We start from the raw sequence: 12,345 nt of genomic DNA, 5'->3' as shown, positions 1-12,345 counted from the left end.
AATCTGACTCCTTGTTTGTTCTTTATGGTTTCCACAAAAGAGGATGGCCAGCCAATGAACAAACTTTGGCTAGATGGCTTTTGCATGACTATCTCTGAGGCTTGCGTTCATGAGGGCCTTCCAGTCCCACCCTCTGTTACTGCTCATTCTACTCGGTCTGTAGGCCCTTCGTGGGCAGCTAGTCATGATGCCTCGGCTGTACAGCTTTGTAAGGCGGCCACGTGGTCGTCTATCCAGACCTTTTTGAGGTATTATGCCTTTGATACCTTTGCCACTCAGGATGCTTCCTTCGGGCGGCGGATTCTCCTTTCTGCACAAGAGCGTCCCCGCCCTTGAGGGTACTGCTTTGGGAATCCCCAAGGTTTCCTGTGGACCTTCTATGGACCCTGAAGTAGAAAAATAGAGTGGTAAGAATTTACCCTTGTTTCGCTTTCTACGAGGTCCACAGGGTGCCCGCCCTGACACACCTGTGCTTCAGATGGGTTTCGCTCTGGTCACCGGTTTTCCGTCTCCTTCGGTGCAAGAATGTGATTCTAGTGTGTTCCAGACTTTCTTCTTTTATCCTCTTCCGGCCTTTGGCTTGCTACGTAACTGAGGAGCCTCTGGCCCGGGGGCGGAGTATAGAGGGATGCCCTGTTTCATCCTGGGAGAAAAAAATGTAACTGCATGGTGCCTGGATGTCTTCGTCATCACCTATACCCCAGGTTTCCTGTGGATCCTATGACCTCGTAGAAAAAGAGATAACAAGGGTAAGTTCTTACCATATCTCTACTTATTTTCATACTGTTCTTTAAGTTTTGTTGAATAACTGATAGGAATCGATGCAAATTTATTCCCATTATGCAGTAATACGCATTTTAAGCTCCTTTTAGAACTATCCAAAATGAGCCGCCAGTCTTCTGTTCGATATTCTGGTAAGCCCATCATCTGGAGAGTTCCAGAATATTGTTGCAATACACAAGATTGTTATCTTGGCTAAAGAACATCAGTATGGCTTGCTCTCTATTTCGATACGACGATATAGTAACATCCGGTTCAAGACAGTACTTTTCTTGAAGTCTGGATGTTAGAAGCTCAGCTCCTTTTTCGATAAATTCAAGTCACAAATTAAATCATTTAGTTCCTTTTGAGAAAATTAGTTTGAATAAAGATCCTCTACTCCAAACTCCCTTTCATCTGTGTTGTCACTTGCACTGGATGAAATTAACATTTCCACATAATCACATTCAACTTTACACAAAGAACTGAATGATGGTACAGGTAAATCTTCGCTATGTGGTATCGGTTGTCTTGCAGAATTCATACTTGGGTATTCCCATTTGTGTTTCTTAAATCAATTCATACCCTTCACATTTACAGCACAAAAATAGCAGTCACTCAAGTGATCTTTTGGCTCCTACCAAATCATAGGTATGCCAAAATTAAGTCCTTTTCGATCACCTTTAGTCCAATTGCAGAGTGATTCCACGCAGGTTTTACAAACTGTTAGGCACCCAAATCTTGTTTTGCTGTCTTATGTGACGTCCAAAATAAGCCTGATAAGCTTGTTTTACGAATAGTTAAATTTTTTCTTTCTTTTGCAACACTATATTTGCCACAAATATAACAAAAACATCAGGGATGTTAGTACACAGTCTCTGAGCAGAACTAATTTTTATGGCAAAAATGTTTTTTCACGCATTCAGTGCTAACTCCCAACAAAAGCCGAGGACGTACTGAACAAAACAAGCCCAACGGAAATTGGTTGTGGGTGGGACAGAGAGAGGGCCAAACAAAGGAACAGGAGGTGTGCTAACTGTGTCACTTTGTCCTCTCCGTTGCTCCTCTCTGTATGCTGGGAGGAGTAGGGGTGGCTGTGGTCTAAGGATGTCTCTGCAGTGCATTGCTATGCCTCCTCCCAGCGTTAGCAGTCTATTTACTAAGCAGTGTTAGGATACAGAGTGAAAAGTGTTAAGAAAGTGATAAGGTGCCAACCAATCAGCTCCCAACTATCATCTCACAGACTGTGTTTGAAAAATGACAGTTGGGAGCTGATTGGCTGGCACCTTATCACTTTTCACTCTGTCTCCTAACACTGCTTAGTAAATAGACCCCCTTAATGAGGAGGTTTGAATGTGTTTATGTATCTCAAATGTGACTACCAGCTATGTTATCACAAATAAAACAAATTCTTGTTGTGGAAAGAGGGTAGTTAAAAAAGCAAAACTAAGTAGATTCTGTTAAGAAACGCAGGCCTAAACTAGTAAGGTGCTTCAAATGGAGAAAATAATTGAATTTTATAATTTTTCATTTCATTTGAAAACTGGAACCAATTCAGCTATAGCGAAAATAGAGCCTGCGAGTTCTCTCAAACCTATCTTAAATCCTTGGCAAAAAATAAATAATTTTTTGTTCCCCAGTGTTATAGGTCGGGTGTATGACCAGCTTTAAAAAAAAAGATAATGGCTTTAGAAAGATTGCAGTTTATAGACTGATTTTTCCATTGTTACAGGACATCTCCACTGAAGATGGTGAAAAACTTTATTCACTGTGTCGTACAATGATTGAGGAAGGACCCCTCGTCTTCACTCCTCTTCCCGAAGAAGGCAAGAACAAGAAGTTTCAGGAGGAGGTGCCTATCTACGTGCAGAATTGGATGAAATTCAAAGAACTAATGATCGTCCTGCAAGCAAATCTTCAGGAGATTGTCGATCGGTAAGTGTCTTTTATATCGACTTCGGTTGTTGGATGAGTGATATTGAAGCAGTGATTATTTATAAAAGCTGCAATGTAATGGGCCAAACATTAATAGTGAAAGTCCTTAGATGCTGCATTTTCTAAAGAATGAGCTGCTGACACGGTCTTCAGTCGACCAACATTAGGGGTAAGATGGTACTCTTATTATGAAGAGGCTGGTTTGGTTAGGCTTCTATCCTTTCTCAATGTTAGACTGGTACCAATCAAACCTAACTTAATGCAAACTGAACCATTGATGCATGGCCGCTGCTGGTATTCAGTTTAAATTTCTCTCCTTCCTATTCCCAGGTCCTTTACATGCAGACACTGTATTGTTGGCCCAGCACTGAAGTGCCCTCTGTATGGTTGTGAGATTTTAGTAACTACTCAAATTCTTAGGGGTCTATTTACTAAGCAGTGTTAGGAGACGGGAGCTGATTGGCTGGCACCTTATCTCTTTTCACTCTGTCTCCTAACACTGCTTAGTAAATAGACCCCATAGACTTCTTTGTACCCCAGGGAAGACTGCTCTGTTAGATCCTTGGGAACAACATCACAAGTGGAAGTTACTGAGTCAGTCTGTGACCATGTCCCATTTTGGCTGCAATTGTTTCTTCCCTGAAATAGACTGGAGTATTTTACCTGATATTATAATGCAGCATTTATGTTGGTGGCTTGTGCAGGTTTGGGCTTGCCCTTATCCTTGGGACGGGATGGGTACGGGATGCCGGTGCTCTGGATCCCGTCGGTCAAAATCCCGACGCCGGCATCCCGACAGGGTTATAACACAGACACCTGTCGGTAGGTCTCCTAACCCTTCCCTTTCTCCCTACCTTATCACTCCCTCCCCGCACTCCAAACCTAACCCTCCCCCTGACCCCGCTACTTACCTTTGGGATGCCGGTGCGGGGATTCTGACAGGTGTCTGGATTCTGGTGCCCGTATTCTAATCGGCGGCATCCCCTGTGTCGGGATATTAAACGTATCCCCCTTGGATCAACTACATGCAGAATTGCTATTCACTTCACTTTACCAATCTTTTAAACATGCTTTAAGCATAGTTCTCTGGTGCATCTATAGAATTTCTATTGCTAAAATGCAGCCACAATGTCACATCAAGAAGTTATATTTTCACATTTTCGAACAACAGATGTGGGTATGGTGTCCAGTTTTGCCGTATACGAAGGTCTATCTGCCGAGGCTAATTCAAGCATTGCGCCATTCACATCATGAGCAAATCAGGCTATATAAATTGTTCCTTCCCAGGAAGGCTGTAACTATATGCTGACTTTCCTTTACGTCTCCCCAGTGGATACAGTGGCTCATATTTATAACTTTCTTCCTTACAGGAAAGTAATTCATCTTCAGGGCTGCCCTGACAATCTTACAATAATGTCAGGTGGTAGGATACCCCTGGGGTAATTGCACCTACCCTCTGAGCCTCTCTTTTAGGTGTGATGTAGAAGTCTCCTTCACCATTCTGCCTCCCTCTGGCAGTGCCCGTATCTAGACTGTGGGCCTGATTCAGAGATGGACAGAATTAAAGATCTGCACACAAGTTGCAATTCCGTCCTTCTAAAATGCTAATACAGCAGGAGAGGTCTGTAGGAAACCCTCCTCCTTGCTGCATCTGCGATCCCAGCGCCGAGACTAATGCCAGGTACACACCTAGATGATGTCGTCCTATCCGGCAGATCGGACAACATATGCCCCAGTTTCCTGGCATGGTGACTAGCCATGCCCACGCTCTGCCCCCAATCTCCGCAGCATGTCAGCCATGCTGTGGCTTTGGGTGGGGTTCTGCAAGCGGGTTCGTGCGCAGACCTCAAAACATCAGATGTGCGCTAACCGTCGGGTTTGCACACAGCTCTGAATCATTCCCTATGTTCCTGGGAGTTCTGGTTTCCATATGCACTCAGAACTGATGCTCTCTCATAGAGCATGTTTGGTCAATGATGCTGAATGCGGAGCTTACTTTTAGGAGACAGAAAAGTATATAATTTTATATCCATTTATTTTTAATTTATTCCTTATCCATGTACAGTTGTGGAGTCTGTTAGTGAAACTAGGGAATAAAGGGTGGCATAATGGCTTATTGAGGATAATGTATACACATTCTACCTTCTCATTATATATTACAACAGAGGGGTCCTTATTTTTTCACTGAAAGAACCTTTGTTGCATTGTTATAACTAGGGTATAGTTATTGCCTTCTTGATTTCAAATACAAGTGCTGCTGAGGAAGACTGAGCTGAAGTGTGGAAGTGATTTGCGGTATAGGTTTCTGTGCATTTCGGGAGCACATAACAGACTTACACTTTTGTTGGAATAAATGTCCATTGGAAAATGAGACACCGGTTGCCCGATTTATGTTATGTTTTACTCTGACTGCATTGTCATTTAATGATGTTAAACCTTGTACGTCTCTGGATATCTGGGTTCACTGTCTTCTCTCTCTTTATACAGGTGGGCAGATGGTAAAGGACCCCTTGCTACAGAGTTCTCTACTATCGAAGTAAAGAGTTTAATCAGAGCTCTCTTTCAGAACACAGAGAGGAGGGCAGCAGCGTTAGCCAAGATTAAATAACACTTAGGATAAAGTGATCTATCTGTAATATTATGTAAATACTTGACACCAATAAATTCGTTCTTATAAAAGTAGCGTTTTCCTTTTTTGTGTACACTAAAAGAAATTCTACACATTAGGGATTTGTTTTCTACTGCAATAACCAATTTGAGCTGGAACCATTGTTAAACTCTAGGAAACTTTTCTAACTCCTTAATGCCTCATAGCTGTAAGTTAATGGAGGATTAAAATGGTTTTAAAATCATCCATCAGTCCAGTAACTGCCTCCGTCACATTTGAATAGTTTCCATGTCCTATAAAACCAGAATGATTGTCATACATATGATCACAAGACGCTTTATTTCTAGATTCAATTATTCCATTTTCGCTTGAGGTTACTGCAGATCTGCTAGAAATTAAAATGTCTTCATGTAGTCTATTTTATTTTATTTTACAAAGATGAAGCTCAATAAGAAATGAGGTTCCCTAAAGTGATTGTTGTTTTTTTTTGATAGTTTTGTTTTTTCTACTTCAGGGTCCATAGGGTATCCACAGGATACCTTGGGGTATAGGTGTGACGTCAGTCGCAGGGCACCAAAGAGTTAAGCTTTCAGCCTCCCAGGATGCACTAGGTCCCCCTCCTATACCCCGCCCCCGGGCCAAGGCACCTCAGTTTAGTTTGGTGCCCGGCCGGAGTCGGGTGCACCTGTTGGAGTGGGGGCTAGAAGAGCCCCTGAAGCTTATTCTTCATGCAGCTGTGGCTGCACAACTGGATGTACAGCATGGACAGTCAGTCCTGACGTCCATGCTGTCTTCCCTACACCCCGCCGGTACCAGAACGCCGGTACTGATCCGGGGATGCTGGTGGGCGTCTGGGGTCACAGCTAGCGGTGACCCCAGATGCTCCGGACCATGGCCGGATTCAAGGGGGACAGAGGTAAGCAGCGGGGTCCCGCGGTGGGTCCCCGCTGATCACATGGTCCTAAGTCCCCAGGCAGGGGGCTCCCTGGGGACTGGCTGCAGCGTGGAGCCAGGCGACCAACCTGCGCTTCCACTACCCCCTGGGACAGCGGACCGCAGCAGAGCGGTAGCACTGCGGCGTCCCAGGGGTTAAATGCATGCCAGGGGAGCGCGCCTTCCCTGTCTCACAGCCGGCGCCTCCCCCGCTGCACACAGCCCTCTCTGCATGCTGCCGACTGGTCCTGTGGCAGCGCTCCTCCCCCAGGCCAGCCTCCTCTCTGCTCCTCGGCGGCCATCTTCTCCAGAACGCATGGTGAACGCTGCTGGAAGCGCTGGACGGAAGCATCGTGGTCTGGGTCCCCCCGCATACCTCTCCTCCGCTGTGGTCAGGTCTGTGTATGCAGCGCTGTGTCCTACCAGGCCCTGTGTCTGTGTAGTTGAGTGATCAGCGCTGTTAGTGCAGGAATTGTTATTTCTCTGCATTGTATGTGACTGTGCTAGCGCTGCTGCCTGTAATCTTTTCTTCATCTAAACTGTCAGCTTTATTACTGTCCCTGTTCTTTCTGCTAAAGCCCTTGCGGTGCGGTGCTGCAGGGTGGTCTCTCGCCTATTTAATACTTAATTGGTGAGAGAGGTCACATACGTGGTGCCATCATGTCTAAAAGTGATTTTCCCCTCCGGCTACAGTGTACCACGTGCAAAGTACCGTTAGCGGAGGGGGAGGGTAGCGCGGAGGGCCTTTGCCGGCAGTGTTTGTCCATGGCGCGGCCTATTACGGTTACAGCACCGGTACAGGAGCCGCCCTGGGCTTGTTTCGCTCAGGCGTTAACAGCTTTAGTGGGCCAGTTAGCTCCGCAGCCCGCGTTTACTCCGATGGGTTTGTCCCAGCAGTCTGTGGTGTCGTCACCCATGCAGGGGTTCCCACGACAATTGGTGGTACCCCACAGTCTCCCTATTTCCCCGCTCCCGGGTTCTCAGGAGCCAGCGTGGGTTAACTCCCTGACGAGTTCTGTACAGCACTTGTCGGATGTGTTGCAAGGGGAGTCTGTGATGCGGCCTCATAAACGGCCGGTGGCGTCTCTGTCCGCTCCTTATGAGGATGACGAAGGGACGTCTGATGATGGGGAGATTCTAGATCCTTACGATCAGGAACCTCTCCATACTAAGGACGCTGATGCTAAGTCCAAAGTATATATTCCTGGACTTATTCGGGCGGTCCGCACAGCCTTGGTGATTGAGGACGAAGTTCCCCCAGCGGCTAAATCTAAGTATGCCTTTTTCAAAGATGTGAAGGGCGATGCCACAGTCTTTCCTCTTTCGGGTCAGTTGGTGGACCATTTAGAGGAGGCGTGGAAACAACCTGGCAAAAGATACCAGCCGCAGAGACGCCTGGCGGTGGCTTATCCGTTCGCGGATAATTATTTTGCGAAGTGGGAATCCCCTCCACAGGTGGATTCTCACGTGACCCGTCTTGTCCGTAGTGCCACATTGCCGATGCCATCCATGTCCTCCCTTAAGGATGCTACGGACCGCAAGGTAGAAATCTGCCTGAAGTCCGCTTATTCCCTTGCAGGGGGGGCAGCACGGCCGGCTATGGCCATTTGCTGGGTTGCCAGAGCGATGGAGCGCTGGGCGGATTCATTAGAGGCTTCTTTTGAATCCGACTGTCCGGCCGATCAGGCGGAGTTGATTGGCAATCTCCGTGATTCGGCCACCTACATCAACGAGGCGGCTCTAGACATTAGTACTCTGGTGTCTAGAATTTCTTCAGCAGCGGTAGCTGCTCGTCGCACCTTGTGGCTGCGATCCTGGAAGGCGGACGCAGATTCCAAGAAAGGTCTGGAAGCGTTGCCGTTTACCGGAGAAGTTCTCTTCGGTCCGGATCTGGATAAGATTGTGGCCACGCTGGCGGCAGCCAAATCTGCCTGTCTCCCGTCGGCCGCTGCTCCTTCTGGTTCGGGACCATCGTCCTTTCGGTCATCTAGGGCCCAGGGCAGGCCCAAACCACAGTCGTTTCCTCGACAGGCTGGCCCTAAGAAATCGGTCAAGCCCCGGAAGCAGGCATGGAGTACCAGACGTCCGGCCCCCAAGCCAGATGACAAGCCTGCGGCCTGACGGTCCGGGCCTCCCTTTGGGGGATCCCAGGGTGGGAGGCCGCCTGCTACAGTTCGCCCAGTGTTGGTCGACCACTACGACAGACACTTGGGTTCTGGAGGTGGTTTCTCACGGATACGCCCTCTCCTTCCGGCACAGACCCCCGGCTCGCTTCTTCACCACGGGTCTCCCATCAGACCGGAACAAGGCTACGGAGCTGCGGAAGGTATTGCACACTATGCTCCAGGCTGGAGTTATAGTGGCGGTTCCATTCTCCCAGAGGGGCCAGGGTTTCTATTCAAATCTATTTTTGGTACAGAAACCCAATGGGTCATATCGTCCGATTCTCAACCTCAAAGCACTCAAAATGTCTTTGCGGGTCCCGAAGTTTCGGATGGAGACCCTACGGTCCATCATTCTGGCGCTGGAACCTGGGGACTACTTGGTGTCATTGGACATACAGGACGCTTACCTGCATGTCCCTATTCTTTGGCGCCATCAACAGTTCCTCAGGTTCGCAATCAGCAGCGACCACTTCCAGTTTCGGGCGTTACCTTTTGGCCTGGCAACAGCACCACGTGTTTTCACCAAGGTGATGGCGGTCATGGCGGCTTCTCTGCGGCTGCAGGGAGTCCGCATGTTGCCGTATTTGGACGACCTGTTATTGGTGGCATGATCTCCAGAGCTCCTGTTACGCCACTTGGACCTGACCATTGCACTGCTGCAACGGCACGGCTGGCTAATCAACTGGCAGAAGTCCACTCTAATCCCGTCTCGGAGGATTCTGCATCTTGGAGCCTTATTGGACTCGGGACAGCAAAGGATCTTTGTGACGGAGGACAAGATCTCTGCTTTACAGTCAAGGGTGCGCAGTTGTCTGCACAGCCGCCGGGTGTCCTTACACTCGGCGATGAGGTTACTGGGCTCCATGGTGTCGGTGTTCGACATGGTGGAATACGCCCAGTTTCACTCCAGACCTCTGCAGCACCTGATCCTGTCCAAGTGGAACGGGCTGACTCAGTCTCTGAAGTCCCAGACGATTGTGCTCACCCAGGAGGTTCGCCTGTCCCTTACGTGGTGGTTACAGACGACCCACCTCAACAAGGGACGTCCGTTCTGGGTTCCAAATTGGGTCCTGTTGACAACGGACGCCAGTCTTCGGGGCTGGGGAGCAGTTTCGGGTCCACACTTGTTCCAGGGCAGGTGGACGCCGACAGAAGCGGAGCTTCCAATAAATATCTTGGAACTCCGTGCGGTCTTCAATGCTCTCCAGCAGGCACAGCGGTTTCTCCAGGGTCGCCCGGTGCAGGTCCAGTCGGACAACGCTACCACCGTGGCCTACATAAACAGGCAAGGAGGAACTCGCAGTCGGGCGGCTCTCGTAGAGGTCTCTCGGATCCTGGTTTGGGCGGAGCGCAATCTTCCGGCCATATCAGCGGTCTTCATCCCGGGAGTGCTCAATTGGGAGGCGGACTTTCTAAGTCGCCAGGACGTTCATCCGGGGGAATGGTCCCTGCACCCGGACGTTTTTCAACTACTGGTGGACAGGTGGGGTCTTCCAGAAATCGACCTCATGGCGTCCCGGCACAACAACAAGTTGCCGGTGTACGGGTCTCGCACAAGAGACGAAGGGGCGTCTCTGGTGGATGCTCTGTCCGTCCGGTGGACGTTCCGGTTCGCATACCTGTTCCCTCCGGTCTCCCTTCTTCCACGGGTAATCCGGAAATTCAAACAGGAAGGAGGGACGCTCCTGTTGATAGCTCCCGCGTGGCCCAGACGGCACTGGTTCTCAGACCTTCAGGGTCTGTCCGTGGACATTCCTCTGCGGTTGCCGCTACGACCGGACCTTCTGTCTCAGGGTCCTTGCCTTCACCCGGACCTGACTCGGCTGTCTTTGACGGCGTGGCTGTTGAGACGGCCATGCTGAGGTCCCGGGGGTTTTCCAGCTCTGTGGTGCGTACCATGTTGCGAGCTCGGAAACCGTCTTCCGCGAGGATATACCATCGCGTGTGGCATATGTTCTTCCAGTGGTGTCGACCGAGAGGTTATGCACCGCGGGAGTTTCGTCTGTCTCGGATTCTCGCCTTCCTGCAAGCGGGACTAGATCATGGGCTTCGCCTTGCTTCTTTGAAGGTACAGGTTTCGGCCCTATCTGTCTGGTTTCACCGTAGGATTGCTACAATCCCGGATGTGCGCACCTTTATGCAGGGTGTTCTCCGCATTCAGCCGCCCTTTGTTCCACCTGTGGCGCCTTGGGATTTGGCTGTGGTCCTGAGGGCTCTCCAAGGACCGCCGTTTGAACCACTGGGCTCAGTGGATCTTAAATGGCTAACAGCTAAGACTGTTTTCCTTCTGGCCATTGCTTCGGCCAGACGTGTTTCTGAGTTAGGGGCTCTTTCTTGTAGACCCCCTTTCTTGGTTTTTTATGGGAACAGGGCAGTGCTCCGCACTCGGCCCGAGTTTCTTCCCAAAGTTGTTTCCCAGTTTCATATTAACGAGGAAATAGTTGTTCCGGCCTTTAACTCACCGGGTCTTTCCGTGGGTGAGGCCTCTTTGGATGTTGTGCGGGCCTTAAGGACTTATGTTGACCGCACTTCTTCGTTTAGGAAGTCGGACGCTTTGTTTGTCCTCTTTGGCTTCCGTAAAAAGGGTTGGCCTGCTTCAAAGCAAACTTTGGCAGCCTGGATCCGTATGGCTATTTCTGAAGCTTATCTTCATGAAGGCCTACCGGTCCCTCCTTCTCTGAAGGCTCATTCCACTAGGTCTGTGGGTCCTTCGTGGGCAGCTCGACGTGGTGCCTCGGCAGTTCAGATCTGCAAGGCTGCTACGTGGTCTTCTGTCCATACCTTCGTGAGGTATTACAGGTTTGACACCTTCGCCTCTCAGGATGCTTCCTTCGGGCGGCGGATTCTCCTTTCTGTACAGGAGCGTCCCCTATCCTGTGGATACCCTATGGACCCTGAAGTAGAAAATATGAGATATGGTAAGAACTTACCCTTGTTATCTCTATTTCTACGAAGTCCATAGGGTTCCACAGGACTCCCGCCCTGTCGCACCTGTGCTGCAGATGGGCTTTGCTCTGGTCACCGGTTTTCCGTCTCCCTCTGGTGAGAATGTGATTCTTGTATGTGTCCAGATCTTTGTTCTCTCTCTTCCTTCTCCTCCTCCGGCCTATGGCTTGGTAACTAACTGAGGTGCCTTGGCCCGGGGGCGGGGTATAGGAGGGGGACCTAGTGCATCCTGGGAGGCTGAAAGCTTAACTCTTTGGTGCCCTGCGACTGACGTCACACCTATACCCCAAGGTATCCTGTGGAACCCTATGGACTTCGTAGAAATAGAGATAACAAGGGTAAGTTCTTACCATATCTCATATTTTATTATTCGGTATTTGATTGCCAACATTGACTCATTTTCCTTGTAGAAATTGGAGCAAAGAATATTAGACCAGACCACATGTACACAAATTCATAGTGAATCATCAAAGCATTTGACATTAGTCGTATACACAGCAAACCTCTGCATTATATAGTAATTTCACTGAAACGTACAGATATTCATTCTTCTCATGAAAATATGTAATGTTCCCCCTTAATAGGACACAAAATTGTACGTACAATCCGTCTGAGATAAAGATAGAATCAATAGAGCTGGTCAGTAACTACACCCTAGTCCACCCAATCACATTTATCTCCTGAAATTCTCACTGTTCATGCCTGTGTCATCTGTCCTGGTAGCATTACAAGAGATTACACTTGGGAGGTATTCTTTATAATAACAGTAAATTGATACTTACATGATGTGTGTCAATTAAACCCTCTTAGTAGATCAGTGTGTTTGCATATGAGGGGGAATAGAGGAACGCAATTTCTTCACTTCTTGCTTTTATTATCTTGTATGATCCTGGGCCTCATCTGCAGACTAGTACACGTTTCCTGCACGGTAAGAGAGCCTTACCTTACCCCAGCCACTAGTGCTGACAAGTAAATTGCAATAACAGGTGCCGTGTCTGT

At 48.7% G+C, this 12,345-nt stretch overlaps 1 protein-coding gene across 1 annotated transcript in view; it reads left to right on the top strand.

Annotated features, from left to right (window-relative positions):
* ZW10 (zw10 kinetochore protein) overlaps positions 1-5,373 on the top strand; it is a 65,997-nt gene extending 60,624 nt beyond the window's left edge. The window contains exons 15-16 of the mRNA XM_088443026.1: positions 2,492-2,694; positions 5,182-5,373. Coding sequence (XP_088299152.1) covers positions 2,492-2,694; positions 5,182-5,302 — 324 coding nt within the window. The 3' untranslated portion in view covers positions 5,303-5,373. The remainder of the gene's footprint in view (positions 1-2,491; positions 2,695-5,181) is intronic.
* The last annotated feature ends 6,972 nt before the right edge of the window (positions 5,374-12,345 follow it).

The sequence above is a fragment of the Taudactylus pleione genome, unplaced genomic scaffold, assembly GCF_031769625.1.
Source record: "Taudactylus pleione unplaced genomic scaffold, aTauple2 ptg000322l, whole genome shotgun sequence".
NCBI classification, from domain to species: Eukaryota; Metazoa; Chordata; class Amphibia; order Anura; family Myobatrachidae; genus Taudactylus; species Taudactylus pleione.
This window is presented reverse-complemented; position numbering and strand designations above follow the sequence as displayed.